The sequence below is a fragment of the Penicillium concentricum genome (genome assembly GCF_028827145.1).
Source record: "Penicillium concentricum strain IBT 3081 chromosome Unknown utg000006l_segment0_segment0, whole genome shotgun sequence".
NCBI lineage: Eukaryota > Fungi > Ascomycota > Eurotiomycetes > Eurotiales > Aspergillaceae > Penicillium > Penicillium concentricum.
In genome coordinates, this window is record NW_026622759.1 from 3,021,747 (window position 1) to 3,048,179 (window position 26,433).

At 49.6% G+C, this 26,433-nt stretch overlaps 7 protein-coding genes across 7 annotated transcripts; 3 read left to right on the forward strand and 4 right to left on the reverse strand.

Moving 5' to 3' along the window:
- Window positions 1–296: 296 nt before the first annotated feature.
- N7517_011380 (uncharacterized protein) lies at window positions 297–1,091 on the forward strand (the record flags this gene model as incomplete). The annotated part of the gene is made up of 4 exons (XM_056729103.1): window positions 297–375; window positions 456–569; window positions 626–742; window positions 799–1,091. 4 exons carry the CDS (start codon window positions 297–299, stop codon window positions 1,089–1,091), a joined length of 603 nt encoding a protein of 200 aa, XP_056574918.1.
- Window positions 1,092–1,854: 763 nt separating this feature from the next.
- N7517_011381 (FMP27 family protein) lies at window positions 1,855–10,684 on the forward strand (the record flags this gene model as incomplete). The annotated part of the gene is made up of 3 exons (XM_056729104.1): window positions 1,855–10,416; window positions 10,482–10,576; window positions 10,633–10,684. The coding sequence occupies 3 exons, from the start codon at window positions 1,855–1,857 to the stop codon at window positions 10,682–10,684; spliced, it is 8,709 nt and encodes a 2,902-aa protein (XP_056574919.1).
- Window positions 10,685–11,339: 655 nt separating this feature from the next.
- Window positions 11,340–13,202, reverse strand: N7517_011382 (Glycoside hydrolase family 35; the record flags this gene model as incomplete). Its single annotated transcript, XM_056729105.1, has 1 exon — window positions 11,340–13,202. The coding sequence occupies one exon, from the start codon at window positions 13,200–13,202 to the stop codon at window positions 11,340–11,342; it is 1,863 nt and encodes a 620-aa protein (XP_056574920.1).
- A 1,320-nt stretch (window positions 13,203–14,522) lies between these two features.
- Window positions 14,523–15,949, reverse strand: N7517_011383 (uncharacterized protein; the record flags this gene model as incomplete). Its single annotated transcript, XM_056729106.1, has 6 exons — window positions 14,523–14,942; window positions 14,997–15,346; window positions 15,404–15,429; window positions 15,485–15,546; window positions 15,600–15,718; window positions 15,772–15,949. 6 exons carry the CDS (start codon window positions 15,947–15,949, stop codon window positions 14,523–14,525), a joined length of 1,155 nt encoding a protein of 384 aa, XP_056574921.1.
- Window positions 15,950–17,103: 1,154 nt separating this feature from the next.
- Window positions 17,104–23,120, forward strand: N7517_011384 (uncharacterized protein; the record flags this gene model as incomplete). The annotated part of the gene is made up of 4 exons (XM_056729107.1): window positions 17,104–17,167; window positions 17,446–18,557; window positions 18,612–19,056; window positions 19,126–23,120. 4 exons carry the CDS (start codon window positions 17,104–17,106, stop codon window positions 23,118–23,120), a joined length of 5,616 nt encoding a protein of 1,871 aa, XP_056574922.1.
- Window positions 23,121–23,349: 229 nt separating this feature from the next.
- On the reverse strand, window positions 23,350–24,285 carry N7517_011385 (ubiquitin-conjugating enzyme E2; the record flags this gene model as incomplete). Its single annotated transcript, XM_056729108.1, has 1 exon — window positions 23,350–24,285. One exon carries the CDS (start codon window positions 24,283–24,285, stop codon window positions 23,350–23,352), a length of 936 nt encoding a protein of 311 aa, XP_056574923.1.
- A 288-nt stretch (window positions 24,286–24,573) lies between these two features.
- N7517_011386 (Zinc finger DHHC-type palmitoyltransferase) lies at window positions 24,574–26,204 on the reverse strand (the record flags this gene model as incomplete). The annotated part of the gene is made up of 2 exons (XM_056729109.1): window positions 24,574–25,949; window positions 26,006–26,204. 2 exons carry the CDS (start codon window positions 26,202–26,204, stop codon window positions 24,574–24,576), a joined length of 1,575 nt encoding a protein of 524 aa, XP_056574924.1.
- Window positions 26,205–26,433: the final 229 nt, after the last annotated feature.

Here is a 26,433-nt window from a genome sequence, read left to right on the forward strand (position 1 = left end):
CCTCTTCATCCGCCATTTATCTTCAACAGATTTAAACAAAACCAGTCGCTATACCTATAACGAGAATACAAAACATGAGCAAATCACTTAATTGTTTTTTATACCAATTTGAACCTTGCTGTTTATGCCCTAATTCGTCCAGGGCCCAGGGGCGAGAATATTACATAATCCAGGCACATCAACTGGGCACGTGACTATATTCTTTCTGACTTGGATTGCTGCTTTGATGAGTGCTTCGATTGTAAATTACCACTCCATGACCCTTGCATCCATGCATCTTTCAGTTTGAACAAAGAATGGGTGAGCATAACAAAGATGTGCAGGACTTTCAGTCCCACGCCCTCCTGTCTGCAGCCAAAGTTGGAGCCATCAGCGGTTAGTATCTGTCCTTCACAAAATTGGTTGGATACAGACACAATGAGTCCTTGAAGATGAAATGCTGATTTTTGAACTAGGAACTGCTGGCCTGATTTATGGAGGAGCCGCTGGTGTCATCAGATCTCCCAATCCCATGATCCATTCATTGTCATGTGGCATCCACTGGTTTGCATGCGGCTCAGCCTTTTGGTGTATGTGGAGACACCCTATGTTTATATCGTGGTGTCTAACTTTAATCATGGAATAGGGCTGCGAAGCAACATCATTAAACATCATTATCAAGACAAAGCCTCTCCGAAGGAGCGTACGTACGCGAGTGCTTTGTGCGGTGGCATTGCCGGCGGAAGTGTAACGAAGTTGATGGGTATCGTATACCGCATCGAAAGCACATCTTGCATCGTGTCTAACTAAATCATACAGGAGGCCGGCTGGTTCCGGGGGCTATCATTTTCTCATTACTCGGCTACTGCGGCCAGAGCGTCTTCAACCGAGTGGACGCCTGGCAAATGGAGAATGCACACAAGACATCAAAACCTCTGATGCAGCGAATGGCTGACTCTAAATGGATTCCACTCCGCTCTCTCTCTGACGAAGAATACAGGGGGATGTTGAGTGAAAAGCTGCTTAGCATCGAGGCTGAGATTGCTCTTCTTGATGACAAGATCCAAGAACTGGAGAAGTCTCGACCAGTCCCAGATTCAAGCTCAAAGTAATACTGTCTAGGTATACCTTCTAAACACCAAGTCTAGTGTGTGACCATGCAAGGTTTGGACAAGGGTATCTTTGAAGTGCACGGACAGCAATGAAGCATTGCATGTGTCAAGTACATTTGAAAGGACACGTGATACGGAAAATGTAAATTTATTGTACGATAAGAGACAAAGAGAAAGTGGGAGAAAGAGCCAAGAATAATGAATATAAAGCCACTCAGCCAGCCTTGGAGAAGTCTCCAGGGCTGACAGGATGATCTCCCCTGAACCTTGGGAATCCTTTGGGTCGCATGTCGATCACATATGAGATAACTATATAACATTTGAACATTGTACAGAGTATTAGATTGGAATACACATATATATAATAGATGTATAATATTATTAAGAAAAAGAACAAAAGGCCAGAACAATTAATGTAAAAAGAAGCCGGTTTTGAGAGAGAAATAACTAGCGTTTCCGCTTTTTTTGGTTCCTCCGACCTGTCCGGTAGCCCACCCTCTCTCATTCTCCCTTACCCTTGAGTTCTCCCCCGGCATGATTCGCCTACACTCATTTGATTCGAATCAGCCTGCAGTGCTAATCCTACTGAGACTTTGATGGACAAAGTCGCTGCTGTTCTGGAGTCTGGAATCACTGATTCCAACCAGACGGACAGTAGAGACCGGGGGATCTAATAACAGCTTGAATCCCGATCCGACATACCCTCAATGTGCAAGTCGGCACTGCCTGTCTGAGATCAGCCCACTGCTGATCGCAAACCGCGATGACACTCTTTAACCCGACATCGATTCTCGTGGGATTCCTCCTCCTTTACCTCTCGTCCTTTTTCATCTTCGCTATCGTCCGGATCGCGACGGGCATCTCCATTCAACGGATCGGATACTTTTCGCTTCGTCGAATTGCGTACACCCCGAGAGAAGGAATTCACATTGAAATCCGCGGCATCGGACTCGCGTTACATCCCTCGTCATTTGCCCAGCCAACATGGATCAGCATTCGGTTGACGGAACTGAAGATTACCGTGGACTCGACAAATCTGGGGCAAGGAAAACGCGAAGCGCCCCGCGACACATCAGAACCTCTCGGTCCCACCAGCCCACCCGAAAATTGCGCCGCGCCCGAACCTGACGGAAGAAGCAAAACATGGAGGACGTTAACACGAATCAAGGATCATGTCAAGCGGCTACACCGGCAGATCAATTGGTTGGCTCTCGTGGACCTGACTGCTATCAACACAACCGTACACTACGTCAACGCCGGCCAGATCCAGGTGGGATCACTTTCCCTTTCAGTCGACACGCGGAGTAAGATGGTGGAACGGGGCAAGCTATTTCGTCGCAAAAAGGATATGTCGCGAGACCAACGCCCGGCCGAGTGGATTATGAATGCTAAAAATGTTTTACTCAATGTCGACGGCCGGGAGCCCACCGAGATATTGGATAATGTGGGGATGAACCTTCATGGACTTCTCCACAAGGATTTGGATGGACTCAGAGACGCCTCGGTGGCCATTAAGATTGGACGCATGCATATTCCATACGACGATGTCCGCACGATATTGCAGCGCATCAAGCAGGTCAAGAAATCCACACAAGGGCCAGCGAATATCGAGACCGATGAAGGAATATCATTTGCCGATTTCGTGGACGAACTCGACAAGCCTGGAAGCAGAGACGATTCCATTGTACAGACTGTGGCGGACTCAAAGGAGTTTGCAAGTTCATTGCTTCGTGGTATACAGGAGATACAGATCGCTATGAGCTTCTTCCGTGTCTCGAAGGGCATCCAGTCTCTGTCTGCAGGACAAACCCCCGTGTATCTGAATGTGGTATCGCATGAGCTTGGAGTTGATCTTCATCGGATGGATCCCAAGAGCCCGGAGCATCGCATGTATTTCCAACGGAATGATGTTGCCCACCAGGCTCTTCTTGCCGCAATCTCTCTTTCAGCCAGCTTAGGTGATGAATCGGGCGAGACTGATAACATTCTATACATCCCCATGGCTACGACAACCATCAAAACCACACTACCCTCGAAGACCGTGAGCACCTTTGACGATGAGAACGCCGAAGAGCGAAACACAAATGTCCTGTTCGCAAATTTGGTCGTCACATCACCCTCCGTTGATCTCCAACCGCAACATGTTTCGAGGGTTCTCAAGCTGGTACAAAATCGAGCCTCTTCTCCCCGAGGGAAGAAGCAAGATAATCGTCGCTTGATTTCTCGATTACTCCCAAAGGCAACCATCAAGCTTTCTGTTCACGAACCTGTGATTCGATTTGTTCTCCCAATCGAGAAAGAGTCTGGTACTCCCGATGATTACAACCTCATCATCTCCTCGATCTCCTCCATTTCACTCGATAGCGAATCCTCTCATTCATCCGAAGGCGGTGCCCACTATTCCCTATCGTCCATTTACCGGGTCGCCTCTCACAAATTCTATTACCAAACTCCAGCAGGAAACAAACACAATCTGCTCACAAACGAGAATTTGGAGCTGAAGGTCCATCTGAATGCCACCCCAGAAGTCTGTGTGGTCGCCTCAGGCAGCCTTAACGAGTGTTCGGTCCACATGATCGATGGGGAGGTAAACCGTGGAATCCGCGAAGTTTTGCAGCAATTCATCACCCAGATGGAATCTCAGAAGCGGGTACCAATGCCGGCAAATGAAAGAAAGTCAAGCGTGTTAAGACGAGTGCCCCCATGGCTACTCCAATTTCAGTTTGAAGCCACAGGGTCCAGTGTAGAAATCGCTGGTGTAGACAGCACCGTCTCTGATATATCTCGTGGCGTCTCTCTGCAACTCCAATCGTGGACAGCGGAATACAAAGCTCAGAAAACGGAGAAAAATGTTGGAAGCATTACCAGGCGACGTACTCCCAGCCATTCCACCATCGGCGATGAATCGCCTTTCCGATTTCCCCCAACATCGCCTCCCAAGGCCACTCACACTCAACGCGGCGCTTCAGATGGCCGGCGACTGGCCTTCCACGCGCGTGGTTTCGATGGCTTTGTCATTGAGTCAGAAGATTATCTGGAACCCGAGCCATTCTTCTCTTTGCCTCGATTCGAGGTTGCGCTGAGCACCCACAGTGATCGCTTAGGACCGGTGCTGCATGTCACCTCCGTGTTCAAGGGCATATACCTTCAATACTCACTGTACCGGTTCTACTGTGTTGGTGTTGCCGTTTCCGTGATCCAAGACGTGCTCACACCTTTGCCGCAAAAACACCCACAATCTGCGGAAAGCAAATCCAGGGCGCCTGCAAGCATATCTCTACCACCGCCTCCGGCATACCAATGGTCCCCAAAGAAGGAGCTGGTCACTTACGACGTGAAGGCAACAGTTGTGCAGCTTAAGGCGCACTTGCCGAATGATCCTCAAATAATGATTCAGATCTACGGACTTGCCGGTGCCTCTCAACGTCTTTCTACCCCTCATATCAAAGCCAATCTTGTCCGTTTCCATGCAGAGGCACCTAAGCTAAAGGGAGTTTGGGCAAGAATCGGCAGTATGAACAATGTCAGGCTGGATTTCCGAAAGATGAAGATGAAACATGGCAACACTTTGGTTGAAGAAAAATCTATTGATATATGGACAGACTTCATCCGAATTGGTGTACCTCATCATATGGTGATGCACCGCATTTTTGATAACCTGATCAACACTTCCAAAGCTTTCAAACAACTGCACAATCGCTTCGGGAGCGGGTGCAAAGAATTTGGCTCCAAGAGAGAGCCAGAAGGCCCGAAGAAGGTACCCAGGATATCACTTCGCAGCAAAGCGTTGCTCTTCGAGCTCGAGGACGATGGCTTTGAGTGGAAACTTGGCTGCATTTATCGAGTTGGCCTGGTCGAACAGATTCAGCGGCTGGCCCGGGAAGACGCTTTCAACTTGAAATCCCAAAAAGTCAGGGAATCTGACCAGCGGCGCGCCACCTCCCGATTACGAGCCAAATCGAGCCATCGGACATTGCGTAGCGAGCGAACCAGCCAAGATACAAGGCGAAGCAGGAGTGCCGATGAACGGCCAAGATCTAGTGCCCAGGAGCGTGGGAGAGGTCGGAGATACCGGTATAATACCGATGGCGCGACCTGTCTCTCATCAGAGCAAAAGATCTCTGTGGATGCCGCTTGGGGCCGACTTCAACAGTACAATGCTCAAGTCTGGAAAGAGAAGATCGATGCCGCTCTCATGTTCCAGGGCACTTCTATCAAAGAAGTTCGAAATCTATTCTCTGGTGCAGATGAACCTCCTCCGGACGTGAAGGAGACCGAAACCATTCTTGCCATTCCGAATAGACCAGGTCTGATGTCAGCTCTGATCAGTGATGTCAATCTTGTTATCGACAAGCCCTCATTCGCCATCGAGGAATTCCCCAGTTACTTGAACCGAATCGGAAAGGGAATGCCCATGTCTATGCAATACGGCCTGCTTATCCCAATGAGCTTCAACCTGGAAATGGGCGAAGCACGCGTCAACTTACGCGACTATCCTCTAGACTTCTTGCACATTCCAGCACTGCGCCCAGGGCAGTCCCCTAGACTTCCCAGCTGGTCTTTGCGGACAAACTTCGTCATTGCCGAAGAATGGCGTGATCATGATTCTGCAAGACAGGTCGAAGTGGAACTCGTTCCTGCATCTGAAGGGCCTGATGGATCTCCCCGCGAGGCGTTCAAGATTCCCGTTTGGCGTTCTGTTACACCGGTCAAGACCTACTCAGACCCTGTCATCGAGATAAACACAAGCCTGCCAACTAGCATTTCATGGGGTGTCTCGTACCAGCCTGTCATTCAAGATATGATGAAGATCATTGAGGGCTTCACCAAGCCTGAAATTGATCCATCGGAGCGGGTGGGCTTCTGGGACAAGATCCGACTCAGCTTTCATTCTCGGATCAAGGTTCTCTGGAAGGAAGATGGCGATGTACATCTGCGGCTTAAGGGCTCTCGTGATCCATATGTGGTAACCGGCTTTGGAAGCGGTTTTGTCATGTGCTGGCGCAGAGACGTCAAATTGGATCTTAACACCGGTGACAATCCCATGGAATTCATGACTGTTACGAGTGGCGAATACGTGCTAGCTATTCCTGACTACAGCGCCGAAGCACGTTGTGCAAACGAGGCAACTACAGAGCTATTGGACAACAGTTCTGCATCCAGTGATCAAAAGAACGCTGCGCACTTCAAGAAGGTTATCATGAAGCTCTCTGGCGATGTTAAATGGGCAGCAGGTCTAGTCTTCGAGCGGGACATTGAGAATGATGAGAGGTCCTTCTCCTTCAAACCCCATTATGAGGTCATTCTTAAAAACCCTAAATTCGTCAAACCATCTGAGCGTATCAATTACGATGCTTATCGTGGCTTCCGGAGTGACCACATTCACTTGTCTGTCTCGATTATTGCACCGCAGAACAGAAACTGGTCTGTCGACAATGTTCAACCATCTTCGAGCTACAATACTATCCATCTCTCACCACGATTCTTCACCCACTTCTTCAATTGGTGGTCTCTTTTCTCGGGCGTGATGTCGCTTCCTGTTCGCCAAGGACCGCTCTGGCCAGGAGTCACAAAGACCAGCAAGAAGTTCAATCGTCATTTGGCAACTGTCAAATACAAAATCCTTCTCGCACCCCTGTTTGTGGCCCACATATACAAACACAAGGACCGCGAAGATTATGCAGAGAGAGTTGTTACGGCTACGGGCCTGAAAGTTCGCCTTGATTGCTTGAAACTTGATATTCATCAACGTCGCGAGCAGATCAAAACACATGCCGGGGGACGTTCAAAACAGACCCGGACAAGCGCGATGCGTATTAATCAAGCCCAGATTGATATGCAATCTGCAGACTTCCGCGCCGTGTCCGCCAGCATTGAAGGCACAACCGCGGAAGATGTTGAGCGCAACAGAGACGACATTCTCTCTTCCTTCCAGCAGCCTGTTGCATCAGTTGACTTGTCTCGGTTCACAATCCCCGATCACAATTTGGACTGGGTCGACATGGATGATTTCGTGGAGCCGGACTGGATCCTTCCGCAGGAGTCGAACCCCCGTACTCAGATATTGCCTTTGGCCTTCACTCCACGCTTCACCTACACCCGCAACACAGATCATTGCGACATTGGACCCGACGAAACGGGCTACAGTACTTTTGGATATGAACCGACTCACGAGTGTGTTATGTCTGAAACCAACGATCCTCGCCGTGTTCAGATTGAGTTGGTCAAAGATCGCCTTGCAACAGTCGAGGCACAAATTCGCAATTTTGATCGCACAATTGGGGAAATGGAACTCAAACTCATGAAAGAGGTGGACAGCAACACAGACCTGAAAGCCGAGCATGAGATATTCCTTCGCCAGTCCGAGTCTCTGACAAGACGACGCAAGTTCTTGACCACAACTCTCAATCGTCTTGAGAGGCATATCTCACGCGACGAGCGGACGCCAGTTGGCACACCTGGCAAAAATGTTGCCCCCAGCACTGCTTCTTCCCGAACAGGACATACAGGTCGATATGCCGAGTCCACAACCGATGGCCGTTCTTCAGGCATGGATGGACTTTACTCGCAGGGCAACGATGAGTTCTCTAGTGATTTCAACAATCGTTTCATGATCCACAATGTGCAGCTCAAATGGAACAATTCGCTGCGCAACATCATCTTGCGGTACAGTCACCAAGTGAGCCAACGGCGTGGATTTGTTTACTACATGTCTCGCCGCGCTGTCAAATTCATCCTTGATATCGTGGATGAACAGGACAAGAACAAGCGCAAGCAGTCTAAAATGTCTAAGACGCATACTGAAAGCTCATACAACGATGAGGGCCAAGAGGAGGTCGACGAACGCATCGCACAATTGCTGAATGATGCCAAGCGCTTCGTGAATGTCGCAGAGAATGAGCCACCGGACTCGAACCCCCAATCAGATTCGAATCTCCAATCCTCTTCCAATTCGGACAATTCGAGTGAGAATATCGTGCCGGAATTCACTCCCCAGAATAGTTATCACTTGCGTCTCATTGCGCCTCAAATCCAGCTTCTCAGTGAAAAGAACCAGAAGTCGGTCTTGCTTGTTGCCGCTAAAGGCATGGAACTCAAGGTCGTGTCAATCATGGATAAGGCGCGTGTTGCGGACGATGTCAGCGGCTTGATACAGCGCCGTTTCTTCCTCGAAATGGACGGTGCCCAGTTCTTCGTTGCAACCCAGAAGAAATTGATGGCAAACTTGCAATTCTATGCTGGCAATAAGTACGGAAACGCGCCCGGATCAGCGTGGCCGCCGTGGTTGACTTTGGAAGCCATGTTCGATTTCGAGCTAAATCCATTTGGATTCTCTCGTATCGTGCAAAAGACTTCTGCCACCCTGCGTTACGACAAGTTCAACAACCTCCGCCTCAAGTATAACGAGGAGGTGGCAACGGGTCAGCAGGGCCCTCATCCTGACGAGCAAGAAGACCGCATAGACTCGATCAGTGTCGACTTCCCTCATTTCCGCGCGATTTGTGATTCTGCAGAGTACTATTCCATGTACATCATTGTCCTGGATCTTATGCTCTACAGTGAACCACTCGAAAAGGTCCGAAATGAGCGTTTGGAGAGGATCATGCTCACTTCCGACTTCAGTGATCTTCGTGGCGCCCCGGAAATGGTGTTCAAGCTTCAAGCACGCATTCGCCAGTTGGAGGAAATCAAAGAGTACTTCCAGATCAACGCTAAATTCCTGGATAAACAGGGGTGGGAGGATCGGCTGGCTCTCGAACGCGACTTGTGTCAATGCGAGGATGAGCTTTTCTTCATGATGAAGGCAATCACGACTTCCCAACGGCGAATGGAACCCAGTTCGTCCAGGGCAGCCGGTGTCCATGGCGTACTGCGCTGGAGCATATCGGCGAGTGAGGTCGTGTGGCATCTGATGAAGGAGCCTTCTGAGCCCTTGATTGAGTTCCAGCTGCGCAATGCTTCGTACGAACGAACTGACAATACTGATGGCTCGAACCACAACCTGGTATCTATTGAGCGACTATTCGGATTGAATCTGCTTCCAGACGCCATCTACCCTCAAATTATTGCACCTTACCTCGACGGCACACGCACCCTGGACGATTTCATGTTGCGCGTCAAATGGCACATGCTGGAGGCTGTTGCTGGTATCCCCGTGCTTGACAACTTCGAAGTTTCATTGTTCCCGCTCAAGATTCAGCTCGAACGTGAGCTAGGCCAGAAAGTCTTCGAATACATATTTCCCAACGTGGGATCTAGCGCCTTTGAGGCTGGTGGCTTCTCGCCTTTCATGATCAAGAACATGAAGTTGTTTGATGAAGGCTCGGACGAGGAAGACGATGATGAAGGCTCAAGCGGGACACCACTGACACGCTCAACGAGTATCGACGGCGATAGCTCGTCTATGGACAGTCTCGCCATCTCTAAGGGACCGGGCGCCATCGAACTACGACTCCAGCCTACACTGTCGCTTTCAGATGAGACTAAGTCGCGTAATCGCTCAGGCCATCTGAAGGGTCTTGTGATGACACCTCTCTACCAGGATAGTAACCGACTGGGTGTATCAGAGACCGCGCGCAAAACGGGCCGTCCTGCTACGACAGGTGGTCTCAGCAAAAAGAAGTCTGCGGATAGTCTGCGAATGTTGACCAAACAGCCGACTGAAAGATCCCTGTCTAGCCACAGTGCTGGCGAAGATAGTCGCAAGAAGTTCGGAATGGGTAAAGGATCTAACAAGAGCGGCAAATCCAAAGCGCCAACGGACGACCTGTCCCAAATGATATCCCGCGCCTCCAACTTCATGACCCTCGCACGTGTGAAGGTGAATGATGTGGTTCTCTGCCTGAGCTACAAGGGCAAAGGAGATCACAACTTGGAGGATCTCCATGATTTCGTTTTCCGCCTTCCAGTTCTTGAGTACGGCAACAAGACATGGTCGAACCTGGATCTTGCCCTGCGCCTCAAGAAAGACGTGATCAAAGCCCTTATCTCGCACGCTCCTGCCATCCTTGGTAACAAGTTCTCCCACCACCGACCCTCGAAGCAGCAGCAGAAGCGTTTCCGTGAACTTGCATCATCGTCTCAACTCCTGCCAAATACATCAAGTTTGGTCAACTCGAACAGCAGCCAAGCCCTAAGTGTGGGCAGCTATGACTCTAACAGCGATTACTCGGAGTCACGCTCACGCAAATCCACGCAATCGAATGCATCGCCATTGGCTAGGTCCACCTCATTGATTTCAGACATTCACGCCGTAAATTATTCGGATCCCACTATCCACGACACACGGTCCGCTAGTGAAGTCGATGTGGATTCTCGCTGGGAGGTTCGTGTTCTTTCGTCTCATCGTGTCGCCATGAATGCCCCCGAATGCTAACACACAATGATTAGGCATCGCGTCGATTTGTCAATCCCCCACCCGAGAGACCGATGACTTCTGGTCACACGACTTCGATTCGATCCGGCAAGAATGATCAGGATGACAGGTATGGATCCCGGTTCCGAGTCACTTACCAAGGCAAAGAAACTGACTTGACTATAGTCACATCAAAACAATTCGCAACATCGGCCGGAAGCTGACATTCCGGAAATGATCGCTTTGCTTTATCTTGCACTATATCCCCCTCCCTTTTTTTTTCTTTTTCTCTCCCTTCCTATCTTGCCTAATACCTCTACACCCTTTAAAAAACCCTGTGATTCTTTGTACACCATCACCTCTTTATTCTCACCAGGCCCCTCGTGTCTCCTAGATACCCTCTACCTGCAACGGGCCGTACATAGGCGTTATCTCATGTTTTTCATTTTTTTCGGTCTATGGCGGGGAGAAGTTTCATGTTTTTATTACCCGGGCCGAGGACATTGGCATAGAGGCGATAGGGGACATTTCGTTATAATTCTTAGTATCCTTTTGACTGACATCTTTCCTGCTGGGACAGGTGGCTATTGTTCTTTATACATGTACACATCGCTTCCTCTTGCCCATATAGAAGGGAGATATTCAAGTGTTTCTACTGTTCAACTAAACTCATAAATACTCCGATAAAAAGCAAAACACGTAGCGCAATCTAAATATAATCTCCGATCTCCACTGATCGGCAAATGTTGGATCGAAGAGTTACAGCGGGGAAGAATTTATATTAATCCAGAGTGTAACAGCAATTTGTTAGGGAAAAGTACTTTATGTAGTGTTTCATTCTGAATACTCCTATATGTATTTGTGACCTATCACCGTACCTTGCTAGCCCCATCTCATGGAACATCCGGATCAGGGTTATTTCCCCAGGTACGTGAGGTGACTCCACGAACGGCGCTGTCAGTTCCCGTAGGCTCAAGAGCAAGAACGGTAATCTCGTTCTTCTCCTTGCGAAGATAACACCAAGGAAGATAAAGCGATTGTTGCGGGCCCACAACCCAGTAGCGACCCAAATTGACTCCATTGACCCAAACAACGCCCTTGGTCCAGTCGGGCAGCTCGAGGAACGTATCTCCAACCTTATCCAGATCGAATGTGCCGGTGAAGAAGATAGGGCCTGAAGTAGCTGAGGGCTTCAGAGTTGTGTCGCCGGTAGCCTTGGGCGGCGTCGCCAAGGGTAACGGGTAGATCGCCCATTTGGAAAGAACACTTTCGCCAACGGTGACGTCGCCCACGATTCCCTTGCGCTGGTCTACGATCTCGGCGCCGTAGTTGACGCGTCCGAGATTCTCGACGAGGAGGTCGAGGACGTCGTTTTCTTTCAGATCCAGGTTGACGGTGTTTGGGGTCTTGTATGTGCCGTCGATTACACCGACGCGCTTCTTGTTCACGTAGACGAGGACACGATCACGAGGTCTATCGCCGGTTTTGATTGCGCCCTTGACGGGCGTTGTGATGACGTGGCGGTAGAGAATTAGTCCAGTCGCCTGTCCGACGGCTTCCATGTTGACTGGGGATTCTTTCTCGATAGGGTCGGGGAGGGAATCAAAGATGTCCACAGATGGGGTAAGTTTAACAGATGGGATCTCAATCAATGGCTCCTCATCTGGAAGAGCGGGGAGGGTGTCTTCCCCGACAACGGCGGCGATGGTCTTTCGGATCGCCAGGTAGATGTCGTTCCTGCGACCTGTTTCGTCGAGGGGCGCACCGTAGTCGTAGCTCGTGGTGATGGGCTGCAGGGCATCGGCCCAGTCAGCTCCATTCTGGAATCCCCAGTTGGTACCACCGTGGAACATGAAGAGATTGAATGAGCCATTGTTGTTCAACAGCCACTTGACATCCGTCGTGATTTTATCGATCGCTTCCTTGTTTCCGACATTGGACTTGTGGACATAATTGCTAGCCCACTGGTCGAGCCAGGTGATATAGTACTCGCCATCAAGCTGGGGTCCAAGACTAGTAGGATCGGTAACGTATTTGTCGCGAGCAGCGAATCCCTCATAGACATCACCGTCCGTCTCAGCCAAGACACCCGAGATCTGGCCGCCCTTGAGCATACCCTCGGTACCGCCATCATTGGTGTAAAAGGGTACATCAAACGCAGCGGTGAAGATATCCTTCAAAGCGTTCAAGTACACATGGTCGCTTCCGTAGGATCCATACTCGTTCTCAATCTGGACCATCAAGATAGGTCCTCCGTTGGTGACCTGGAGATCACCGACCTCCTTTGCAAGACGGTCAATGAAAGCCTTGGATGCATCCAGGAAAGGCTTGTTATTGTCACGGACAACCATTCCGGGAACCTCACTGAGCCAAGCAGGGAAACCGCCCCATTCGTGCTCGGCGCAGACGTACGGGCCGGGCCGCAGAATCACGTTCAATCCCTTTTCCTTTGCAAGTCGGAAGTACTTGGCGATATCATTGTTGCCGGTATTATCCCACTCGCCTTGTTTCGGCTCGAGTTGATCCCAAAATACATAGGAGAAAATGGTGTTCAGGCCCATGCCGCGGGCCTTTTCTAGGCGATCGGGCCATAGTTCGTGGGGGATGTGTTGCGGGTCCATTTGGCCGCCAAGGAGGAGGTAGGGCTCGCCATGGAGAATGAAGGTGTTATTATCATAGGTGAATGGATCAGCTGCCCGTGCTACGGACAGAAGGCCAAAGACCAAAAGAAGAAATCTTGAGATAGATCTCTCCATAGTTTCAAGGGATGAATGAGTTGCTGTTTACCAAGGCGGATCGAGTCTATTTTATAACTCAAACTTCATACAACATAATAACATGAAGATTGTATACTGTCTAGGTGTATCCGATATGTTATCCGACCCGATTACTACATTGCAGATCCCTCCCCCGCACAGGATGTAGCGCCTTGGAGTTACAGTAGTAGAATATATAGTGTATGCAATGTACAAGTCTTCAGTAAATCTTCATATTGGTGGGATAGGATCTTCCATATCATTTCCTGTAAGTACATGCAACATATGAAGCTAAGGTCCTTAGGTTACATGTATATCGTGCAATCTGGAGTTATTTACCTAAATATAATTGGCCTGGTTTAGGCTTGGAACTATCGAAGATACTGCCCTGAGTATTTATTTACATATTCCGAAGCTTAGCATAGTTCATACATTTGGTTACATTCTCGTCGGATGGACTAACATTGGGATTTCGGACAACCAAAACATATGCACATGAAGTTGAGCTTATCCTATAATCGAATTTCGGCTTTTGAATAGTTTTTAATTACCATAAGCATTAAGATGATAGGAATAGAAACTAACCTAGCCTAGTAGCCCCGCCATTCAATTACTACCGCGTTGTTCCGGCCATGTCCAGTATCAATTCACTATTTACATAGACATTGCCATCCAATAACAGCCCCTCGATCGACAACTTAACCGGCTCTTTTCAATAGGAATCAACCTATAATATTCGATCTTATCCAAGCGGAGGTTCGCGGCCCTGCTGATCCTTCGGCCAGACGCTTCTTAGGTCCACTAAGAGCGATAGGCACTACCGCAATTGAGTTTAGCCGCTTGATGAAATCATGCGTTGTGAAATCTCAATTCTCCCGAGTGTGGAGACAAGATCCGCCAGTTATTTCCAGTGAAACTACTAGAAAGGCCAAATATGGGTCCCCAAATATCCTGTAGGATTGTAAGTATCGAAGAGGCTGAATAGCAGGATTTGGGATAGACTATGGGTCTTACTAGGATAGGCATGGTCAACATATTGGGAGTGCGGTATTTGGTGTTGACTCCGAGCTTGATCTTTTGCGTTTGGCTGAGGGTTTATGAAGATCGGTCGTGAGTCAAAAAGTAATTCAGGAGTCTAGATGAAATATAACATAATATCATGCTCCCCAGAGAATAAACAAAGGGTATCTATATACAACGACAATAGCCTGCACAGCAGAACAAAATCCAAAGAATGTCAAAATCTAGAAAGGCTCTCTCCCAAAATGCATTTTCATGTGCAACCAAAGACCAAAATGAGAAAATTTCATCGCATACAGATTACACGGATAATTTCTCCGTAGATGGTTCAGCATTGGGGGCAAGAGTTGCTCCATCATAAGTTTCATCGGTAACGTGAGGCGCATCATGAGGCGCATCATGAGGCGCACTGCTGGAGGCATCGTTAAAGCCATCATGAGCTCCATTAGAGACTCCACTGGGGCCATCGGGTGTTTTCTCGGCGTCGGATGGCATCGAGGGGGGGCCCTGCTTGTCACGAGTCCAGGGCCAGACGTTGGCCTGAACGGACGCGAAACGGGTACGTGCAGTGGGCGCACTGATATCGTCAACCCAGCGGATGCCGCCTTGCCCGCGGTTTTCTTGCCACGCTTTCTTCTCACGACGGAGGTCACTCTGAACCCAGGGAATTGTGATCAACGTCCAAACGAAAGCCCAGGCAAACGGAAGGGTCCAGCCCAACTGTATTCAAGGTTAGTCTGATTGTAATTCGAGGTTGAAATCATTCCCGCTTACCGTGAATGCAACGTTCTCCTGAACCGTGAAGATAACTGCAGTAATGGCGGCGGCGAAGACGATAGATCCTCCACTCCAGAAACAGTTCATCTCGAAAAGCATACGGCGGAAATAAGGACTCGATAGGTATCGAGTTCGGAGAGCATATCGATACATCTGTCCACCACCACCGTCGACTGCTACCACGTCCTCAATAAGCGCGTACAATGCAGTGGGCATAACGGAGCCTTTGGGCGTGGATGAGATTCGGAACGGGGCCTTGAAGCCCATCATACGGAAAATGTCGAGAGAAAGGTAGACGATGCCGAAGTAGAACATGACGGTTGGTAGGACCATGGCGATGAGGCGCACTGTTTGAGCGGTTAGTATAAGGGAATTGGCACAATATTATAATGGGTTGTTCTAACCATATGGTTCTTCAGGAACAGATCCACTGCGGACTTGTTAGCTCATTGTTTATCCTGCTTCCAGATGTGTGTTAGACTTACACGACCAATTCGACGGCCAGAATCAACCACACGATGGTGAAATTTATTTGGAAGAAATCCAGCTAACGAAAGGTATCAGTCAATGTTCCATGATCAATCCTAGGTCGAAACCTACCCATGATACGCGAGAATTCAGGGGCCGGGCGCGGGAATTTTTGCGGAATAAATGATGAAGGCGGTAGAAGTATTCAAAGACCGAGACTCCTCCAAGTGATGCGGTAACGATCGAGAAGACTGCATATCCAAATTAGCAATCTGAACGGGTGTATTTATTCCGCGCAACATACCCAAGTTGGGCGATAGATCCGTGAGATACCAAAGACACCAATAAAGAATCAATGGCTGAGCCAAGGTATCAACCACGAAGATAGTCCAGAAAATGGCGATCGACTTCTTCCTCGTGCGCAACGAGTATGGGAGCGGAGGAGGCTCCGATGTGGGCGTTGAGACGGTTCCTTCTTCCATCGGTGTGGTGATAGTGCTGTTGATAGGTTCGGGGGGACACGCGGTAGTTTGGTGAAGGAAGGGTTTATTAGGACATGGCGAGCATGTAATGATAAATCTGAATGGGTTTCCAGAGAGAAAGAATCCAAGAATAGTGAAGAGGCGAATGTAAATCAGTCTAGGAAATTTTGGCCGGAAACAACGGAGAGAGGTACTTCCGTTGCCATACAAATTTGGCTGTGATAAGATGTACCTGACGTAAGGCCCTATGATGTCATTCAAAACATCAAACCACCAGGGTAATTTTATATCTTTTATGTCTTATACCTCGTATGTCTCTTGATTTTCGCCTCTTACTTGGCAGTTTTACTTGCCAAGTCTTATTGCCAAGTCTCATTTGCCTCTTGACATTCGATTGTAAATAAAAAAATATTTGTTTAATAGTTCACCTACATGTATATGGTATCTAATATAAAAACAATCTGAGAACGATGTCAGTATGTAGTAGACATGTCGACATTCACACCGTGTATACGAATACGCACAAATATGTAGAAAACAAGGAACCTCGGGAGACCTGAAAGTGACATCGGTCCACTCGGACGCCGATCCCGACACTGGACCCGTTTGTTATGCTTGTTCATAAATGCCCCTCTATGAATCTATTCAGGTACATTCTAAATATATCGTATTTTACAACGTGCTACATATTTACACAATAGTAAACAATTCAATGAACTTGCTCTTACCCATCTTTCAAAATGAATATATGGATATGAAAACGCTTCAAAAGTAGAGCGTTGGGAGAGGGTGGCGAGACTTGGCACTGTTGGATATCTAGCTCTACAATGTACAAAGTACTTTGGATTCAAAGAAACCTCGGAAGGACCTCGGGAAGTCAATAGAGTTGTTATAATCAAAGAACCTTTATTGGTCAAGTAAATAGACCCTCAATCAATTAAGATGCCTCACAAACAAGGCATCAATAGCCATTGTGTAAGATAAGATAAGGTCATGTGACATAACAATCGCCGTTTTTGCAGAATTGGTGAGCTCGGCGTTCGAGTCCTCCCCTTCAAAAAATTTCTATCCTTCTTTAATTCTTCCACCACTCATCACCTTTCTTTTACCTTTTTTAACTCCCCTCTTCTTATTCGGAAAAAAGAGATGTAGCCATGCCTGGCGTACAACATCTTATCGACTTCGTGCTGAACGAAGTCGCACTCTGCGGCAATCAAGGTGTGTATAGTCTCTTCACTTGGACCCACTTTTCCTCACCCCGGAGACGCATGTCATATCGCATGTGGATTTTCAATGTCACCAAAATTATGTTCAAAGCCTAGTCAGAGGAACATGTTGAATTCTTATTATACTTCCTCTCTCAGGACTTTCTCGTGGGGGGTTGGCTCTGCGTTCTTTTGGCGCGGAACCAATGTCGATCTATATCCTCCATCTCAAGCCCTGATTGGACATTTTTCTTCTTATGCATATTTGACAGAATGCTAACAGTCACCAAGGCGCAACATTATCCGATCTGCTACAAGCCATTGATGATTACCATACTCAACCTCAGAATGGGACTCAAACAAATCAAAAAATTGATCATCGTTTCAAAGAGAAGGTCTGGTCCTGGCTCACGACTAACCCAGAGGTGTCTATTGGCCAGCACAATGAATGGAACCATCTCACCTTGGATGAAGCGGAGCAGCTTGACTCACAAAAAATCGAGCGCCATGATCCCAATGATCCCGAAGCCAACCAACCCGGAGATCAGAACCCTGATTTACCACCGCTTCGAATTTATGTCTCAGAAGAGAGAGCTTGGGTTGCCATCACTGGTCATCCACCAGACGAGTCCAAGGTATTACCTCTTGAATTTGCCTTACTGTCGGTGATTGCTTCACGCAAGTCAAAGGGTATTGTGCAGCCCGACTTGGTGAAGATCAGTGGCCAGGACAAACGGTCTGTTCCGAAGCGTACCGATGCTTTGCAAAGAAAGGGCTACATCGACAAGCGACCTGTTCAAACAAAAACGGCCCGAACCAGCCTGTGCACGCTACAGCGATTCTACCGCCACGCTATCAGTGACCGAACAAAAGAAGAACCGCAATCGAAGAACATGATTGATTTCGACAGTTTCAATACCAGCCTATTCGATATTCTCCGGGAGCACCAACTGATTGCACGCAATGATTTGAAAAGACTCCTGGGCTTCGATGACCATTGGCGTTGGAAAGTCTTGTCCCGTGCCCTCCGCAAGTGGGAGCGGATAGGTGTGGTGCAGCGCGTGAGAGCCGAATCACAATACGAAAGAATGCATCCGTGTGTGAAGCTTTTACGAGATCCCACGAAGCAAGATCTGGATCTTTTCCATGAGTTCAATTTCGATGTTTTGAACAAGCATGGGGTGCGAGCCAAAGGAACCAAATTTACCCCGGACCAAGACCAAGACATGAAGCTGGAGAGCCCGAGTAAAAGGTCGCTTAGTCCGGACGGTGGGGTTGATCAGGTCAAAGAGCATGTTGGAGATGCTGCACGCATCGTACCATCTTGGTCCCCTGATCGTAACCTTTACAATCAAATCTTTGACATTGTTCAAAGAACAGGCACAACAGGCATCACGAACCAGGTAAGCTCCTTACCCACAAAAATGAAGATTCTCTTAGCTAACAAAACAATCAAGACCCTCAACTGGACCTGCTTTGGGTCTTTTTACAAGAGACCTGCTGAAAGTATGGTACATCGCTTGGTCGACCTATGGCAAGTGGCCCAGCCACTTCATCTCCGGCAATACGCCATCGTTCGAGATATGGCGATGAAAAAGACCATCATGTATTATGTCCACTATTCGGCAAACAACTTCGCAAAGCTTGTTGAGGCTGGCCAGGCATCATGGGAGGCCGTTGAGATTCCAGTCAAGAAAGCCAAATCGCTAAAAATCAAGGCACCGCCTTTTGGGGTTCTTCCCGAGCTTGATGAGCATGGATTCCCCAAAAAGGAATTTCCAAAGAATTTGTTGAAGGATCCATATTCAACTCTACTCGACGGGATTATGGCTGTCAAACCGCCCAACTATCTTCTTTCTTCGAGCGATCCGTTTGTTGTTGAACTTCCAAACGGTCAACATGGTATGATCGCCCCCCTCGTCTCCTTGGTTTCCACAAGAAAATTGCCATGAATCTAACTTTAATCCGCAGTGATCCGTACACGTACTGATAAACTCCCGCCTGGCTCCAAGCAGCAACATGAGCCCCGTTTCCGGCCCAAGGGACGACCGAAGGGCCGACTGAATCGTGCGACCGTGGAAAAGCTTGCCAGAGAAGCCAAAGCCAAAGAAAGCGATACCAAAGAATCTGGAGCTAGAGAACCCGAAGCTAGCGAATCTGAACCCAGAGAATCTCAAGTCCTGGAATTCGAAATTGAACCCAAGCTGGAGCCAAGCCAAGGTTACGGCTGGGAATATGTTGACGAATCCGCACGAGCCAAGAGAGCTAAAAACAAGCATGACAGCCTCAGGGGATTGTCAAAGCAAGAAAAGTTTGAAGCACTTGGTATGGATGAAACTTGGACTGAATACAAAGCTCTTGTCATGGACAAACCTGCTCCTGGTGTGTATGTGACTCCCCACGGCCGAAGAAGACCAGCTGGCAAGGCGCGAGGTCGCCCGAGACAGTCGCGAATTGCGATCTTCAAATCGCCAAAATTAGTATTACTCCCTTGGTTTGTCAATGATAAAGATGACTCAAGTGATGATGACAAGGTTCGGGATGCTGCTACTAGCACTCGAGCATCCGAGAGCCTTGCCCCTGAAGCTGCACCTTCAGTTATCAACTCCGAGCGGCCCGTCATGACCCCCACCCCAAAAACTTCGAAGCGAGCCAAAAGAACTCTACCTGACCAGTTAGCGGACTCACCCATACCTCCTAAACGATCTCGTCTTCACCCGGCACAAAATGGAACAAATGAAAGTCCCTTGAAGGATGCCAATGAGGTTTTGCCCGAGAATGTAGGTCCAGCACCCCAAGAGGGTTCAATCAAAGCGATTACACCGCGCCACCGCGACAAGAGTGCCAGCGTTCATCTACTCGAAGACGAGCAAACTGGGACTCCATCAAAGCGACGCCGCGTAGCACCCTCTGACCGCAGCGATAACAACCACATGACTCTCCAATCCCCGACACCCCGTCCATCTGATGTTCCGACACCACGGTCAGGCTCAGTGGCCCCCCAGAAGTTTAATTTCGGTATCAATGGCACCAAACCTGGAAAAAAGCCACGTGTTCGGAACAGAGTCAATATCAGAACCATGACAATTTCAGGGGAAGAAGAATCGGGATCCCCAAAGCCTTTGTCTACGAGAGGTGGATCTATCAGTGTCCTTCGGAGGAAGCTCATCATGGAAATCATGGAAAAGGCTAATGGTGTATACCCCGCGGGCACTGCAATGTGGTATCCTTTTGTCACTGCATGGATGAAGTTCCATCCCAAAGAAAAGCCAGACATGCGAACGATCAATACTGCATGCAAGCAATTGATTGATGCTGGCCAGCTTCGGCAGCTGACTTTCAGCGGCAGAGACACAAGAAAAGTGATGGTGACGAGGACATTGTTGTTGAGGCCTGATATGTCACCAGACGATCCGTTAGTGAAAGAGATGCAGAGCAAGATCCTGGCTACTGATTTCCACGAGTCCCGGCCCTTCTTTGCGGCCAATGTCGAGATGGATCCAAACTTGACAAGGAATAGTGGTCGACCACACGGTGCACCTGTCCGCGCGCAGAGGTTCTCCTTCCCCGTTGAAGAAGGAACCCAGGTTCACTTGCAACAAAAGCCTCTCTCCATTGTGAACTTAGAGGCAAGAAGAAGGAGACAGGCCCAGGCGAACTTCATCAAACGCCTGGAAGCCCAAGCAGCCAAGGCTGCTAAGGTTGCTGAAGAAATGGATAAAATGCCCGACGTGCCTGGAGTTCAGCGACTCATGACACTTGCACGCCCTCCTGAATTGGACCTTGATGCTCATCCGAACACGTCAATTATTCGTCCATATGTTCGAAAAGGTACACGTGGTCCTGGCAAGCAAAAGCTGATCATAAATCCCAAACGTGTGATGAAACCAATTTCCGCCATCGGGGCGTATGCCATGTTGATGAATCCAGTGCAACAATTTAATCCAACTACTGGGACTTTCTCCACAGGGTCATGCTCAGCCAAACGCAAAAGGGGTAGGCCAGTGGCAGAAAAGCAGCCGACTTTCAACATTGAGAAATCTGTCGATGAGTTATCTAGACTGGCCCATGACGAACCACAGCTGCCGGAAATGCCCATGGCTGTCAAATCCAAAGTTTTACGCTCGAGATTCGATCAAAAGACCAAAAAGATTCTCAATTGGGAGCTTCATCATCCAAATCTCTTTGAATCAAACCTTGAAGGCCAGCAGTTTATCGACCAAACCATTCAGGATGGTTTCAATCCCGCGCCGATCAATGGCGATATTCGCTTTGATATCGACATGCCCCCTCCTCCGAAACAGCCTGAAGTGGAACCAGAGTTGCCAGCACGACGTAGCGAGGTCCGTCGCCAGCGCCAGCCTCTACCTCAGCCTCCTGTAACAACTACTCCGAAAGAGGAGGCACCCAAGCGGACACCAAAACCAAGAAGGACTCGGGCTCCTCGGGTTCACCCCACGGACCGCCGTCTGGCCAAACTTGATGATACTGCAACACCCGACAAAGAAGCACAATCGGCGACCCCGGCGACCTCCAAACGCCTTCGCCGAAAGCGATTCGTGCATCCTATCTCCGAGGATCTCAAACAAAAGCTCGCGGTTGCTCTTGTCGTTGTCCGTGTGCTTGCAGGCGGAGCAGAATCAAGAGTGATCGATTGGACTCTTGTGACGAAAGCTTTCCCAAACCAAGACCCGTCTTTCACTGAAGCGCGAGCGCGTCAGATACTCAACAAGAATCGCTTGCAGATTACGAAGATGCATCGAGATTTCCAGGAGTGCTTCCTTGAGGCTTACGAAAGGGATGAAGTCCCACGCATTGATTATTCCGATTTGGACAGCTATGATTGGCCTGCCCTGGTTGAGTGGGCAAGCACTAGGCTGGATGTCTCTCCATCCGAACGGGCTCCAGACCTTCCAGCAACACGGGAGCAGTTCGACAGTGTTTTCGAACTACGCGAAGATCCTCTTACGGCAGGTGATGAACTGTACCAGGCTGTGCACGGCGTCACTATCAACCACAAACGCAACTTGATGGCGCGCAATCCATTTGCTGTACCTGTGGATGATGAAACACGCACCCAATCAATCACACGAAAGGCTCATGCAGAACAACTTGAGGCTGCGAAGACATGGGTCCGTGCGAATATCATCACCGCAGAAGAGACCTATCGACCCAATGAGTCGAGCGACATCCTGCAACGCTTTGGCGATCGACTCATCACCACTGCGACGCAGACACTAATCAACGAACGTGTCTTCAGTTCAACAACCCGTGGCCGCGTCAATCCGGGTCGCAACTACGATATCTCAGAACATTTCCTGCAGACACTGAGCCGAAAACGTGCCGTCGAAAGCTCCCAGCTGCGTCGTGCCGCTCATTTCAAATCAAACACGCTAGATCTCCAATTCCGGACTACTGGTGCATTCGATATCGAGTACGCCGCAGAAGACGGTGATATCCTCGCGTTGATCAACCTCTACGCTTCGGGTGCTATTCAAATGCGACCTCGCGATGCCCCCCGCGCCAAGTTCGGTCTCACCGATGGCGGATATGAAACTCGACAGATGGACAAGAAACACTTCCGTTTCCCTGTCGAGGTTACTCCCACCGCGACATACCGCTATGGTAACCCGGTCCGCGATAAAGCTGCAGCTACTATCCTTTCACCCGCGCCTTCATCATCAGGCCCGAATATCCCACCCAAAAACCCTCTTTGGTACGACATAAATGGAGAGTTCGTGCGTCGTCTCTGGGACTTGGTTATTGGCCCTGTTCTCGGGTGCTTGGTGATGCGACCCGGTATCAAGGCCGGTAACATTTCTAACATGATCAAGCCCACCATGGGCACATGGGAAACCGTGCTGATGCTGCAATGGCTGGAGGAAGTTGGCATTGTCCAGGCTGACGGCGAGGGAGAGATGGCTTGCTGGAGATTACAGGAGTCTTGGTGGATGATTCTATCTTGAATTCTCGATTGAACTCGAATGTAATATTACATCTATGTATGAACATATTTGCTAGCTACTTCGCAAGAAAAGTTAAGAAAAATCAAAAACAAGCGGATGGTTTACTTCAATGATAATGTGCTTGATTTCAAAAACTATCTAGAGGTATACCATGGATCAACTCCTGTAATGTAATCCCGAACGCCCGCATAGTCGAAAGAAAATGCTCAATGTAACACCCCGAAGTCCTTTACAGATCGTCGACGTTCGCCACTCGGCGCAATATCAACAAGACAAGCGCAACGATCACACCAATGATAGCCCGGTCCAGCCAGACACCTTCAGATGGAGACTCCGTCGAAGCTAATTGAGGGGAGCTGGTCTGCGTAGGCATAACAGCTGCAGCCGGGGCCTGTGATTGTGGTTGTGGTTGTGGTTGTGCCGCCGGCACCAGTACAGGCGCAGAAGGAGCCGGAACAGATTCCGCAGCCAGAGGACTCTTTACAGCATGATCCACCGGAGCTTGGCCCTCATTTCCAACAGGAATAGTATCCCCACTCGAAGCCGGAGCCGGAGCATCAGCCTTATCCTCGACCTCGACCGTCTCCCGAGGTCCCTCGATCTCCCGCTGACCCTCGACACCACCATTAACACCATCAACCTCACCCTCAACCTCAATGCCACGTTCCCGACAAACCCCCCACAACTCCTTCATAGCCTCAAGATTCCCAACCCCACACTCCCGACACCGCCAATCAAGCGAAAGCCGCGCATACTCCCTCCTCAACTCATCATTCCCCTCCATCCCCCCAACCTGCCCCTGACTCTCCGAACTAAAGATCTCGGACCGAATCCCCAGAAGCGCAGTGCGCACCCCCCAGGCAGGCTGCCATGTCTCTTCGTGGTGACCGGAGATACTGAGACAGATTTCGCGATTGACCTCGAAGCGACCGGAGGGCGTGAGGAAGCGGAACGAGGGCGGTCGGAGTGGGTATGTGGCTGGGAAGGTGATACGGCCGTGGTAGAGGCCTTGGGCGTAGGGGGATGGAGAGGGTGGACCGGCGAGGGTGAAGTGCCAGTCGTGGAGGTTTGAGTCGCTTATTGGGGCGGCTGTGAAGTATGGGCTTGGGTTTTTGTGGAGGTCGGTGCTTTCTTTTAGGAGGCGGCGGGTTGAGGGGGAGGACATTTTGGTGAAGTCTGGAAAGTTGGGAGAGGAAGAGATGAGATAAGAGATAAATGATGACAGTTGGCGGGTTTTTGCGGGGGAATGTTATTGGGTGGCGAGGTACTGTAATATAGTAGGGAGAAATAGTACATATAAATTCCTATTGCTCATAATACTATTTCTTTATGACATATCCATATCGAGGTTGCGCATATACTTGAGCACACTTCATAGATGATATAAATGCTTTCACGATGATACAACGCCTTCAAGATGCTACAGAGAAATGCTACACACAATCACTTAGTTTTAGTCCCAATCTCGCCATTCATCAGTGTCACGGCGTGTAGCCTGCTGGCGGCCAGCGCCCGGATCCAACAACCCGTTCCCTTCCACATCATCCCCATAATCACTATCACCAGGCCTCGGCCGCGGCGACCGGGGCGCAAGAGTCTGCATCGATACAGAGGTCGGAGGCCGCTCAGGCGTGCTACCACGGTTTGGCACGCGCTGCGGCTGTGAAGCGCCTTCCCTCCAACTATTACTGTTGTCAAGATTGCGCTGGTACAACTCACGATAGTACTGCTGCTCCTCGGTGGATTCCTGTTCTCGACGCTGTCGCATTTGTTCACGCGCCTCAAGGAATTTAGCACTTGGGTCCCAGTGCCAGCCGTCGCCGGTCGTATTGCAAATGGGCACAGCCCAGAGGAGTGGCCGGTCCCCGAAGAGGTGGAGGAGGTTACGTCGCCAGCCGTGGTCAAACGCGCTGGGCATTTTTTCATTGTCTTCGTCGTTTTGGTACTCCTCGTACCGCGAATGCTCGCGCTGTCGCTCCATTTCGGCGTATGACCGGGTCAACGCTTGCTGTGCTGGTGTGAGGCCGTTGTCTGAGCCGTTCGGAGGCCCTGATGGGCGCGGCGTCGGATACAATTGCTCTTCGCCTTCTTCGGCCCGGGTGACTCCCGGAATTGCATTGGCGTGGGCATCGATGATTTGATTCCCATATCCTTGCAGTCGGGTGGATAGGCTTTCCTCGCCCGGCTCGCCCCAATAGTTATTGTTGGGCGCTTGCTCATTCCGCTGTCTGTCTAGCGCTTTGCGCAAAGGCGACACATATCGGGTCCTTTCCAAACATTCAATAGTAGTGGTACCCCGTAGAGCCAGGCTGATATGCCAGGCCGTGAATCCGCTCAGAACCAATCCAATGATGCCACCCAGGATAGCCAGCAGGACTACATTGACCGGAAGAATAGTATCCATGTACTGGGTATCGTTCAGGATCTCGGTCCAGACCCAAACAGCCGCAATGGCAAAAACCACCCAACAGAATATCGAGGTGTAGATCAAAAATAGCAGGAATGCCTTGTAATTATGCAGTCCAACACAGGTTGCTAGCCAGGGACAGTGGTGGTCCATCTTGAGGACGCATCGCTTGCAAGTCGAACAGTGATGTGCGCGATCCGGCTTCGGACACTGGCATTTTTTGCAGTACCGTGATTCACCAGTCGAGGTGACGGTATATGATGTGAACTCCGGATGCTCGGAGGGAGGGAGGGCGCTGTACTCATGACGGCCGGCCCCGCGAGAGGTAGAGAGCGGTGACCCTGGGTCAGTGAAAACGGCGACTGTATATGAGAAGTTGAGGAAGGCGTAAAGGGTAAATGCGAGGATGGAGCTCGGAATACCTGCCGACATGTTAGTATAACCGGATACATAGCCCCGTTCGAGTCCGATCTCATACCGATCCAGTCACTCCGTGAGGGCTTGATGCCGATGCTAACAGCGACGTATACCGCCCATGTGGTGATGCCGTAAACGAAGACGAGTGGAAAGCAGCTTGCTGCTGCACAACAGTATCGTTCGCAGCGGAGGGCCCAGGCTCGAGGACGTCGTTTGGGCCACGAGGGCGAGGTCGGGGGTGACGAGGCCAAGGTGGCCATGACTGAGAGTTTATGGCACAGGTGAAAGAAGGTGGTGCATCGAGGAATTTCAGGGGATCTGTTCCATTATAGACAATTGGAAACCATAAGACAGGTTTCAGAATCGAGTACAGTATGCGATGAGAATATCAGGTGAGATGTACGGTACGGTAAAATGACGGTATTTCTTGCTCCGCCACAGCCCCAGCCACGAAAGGTACGAAGTATAGCGCATCATATCTACCTATTT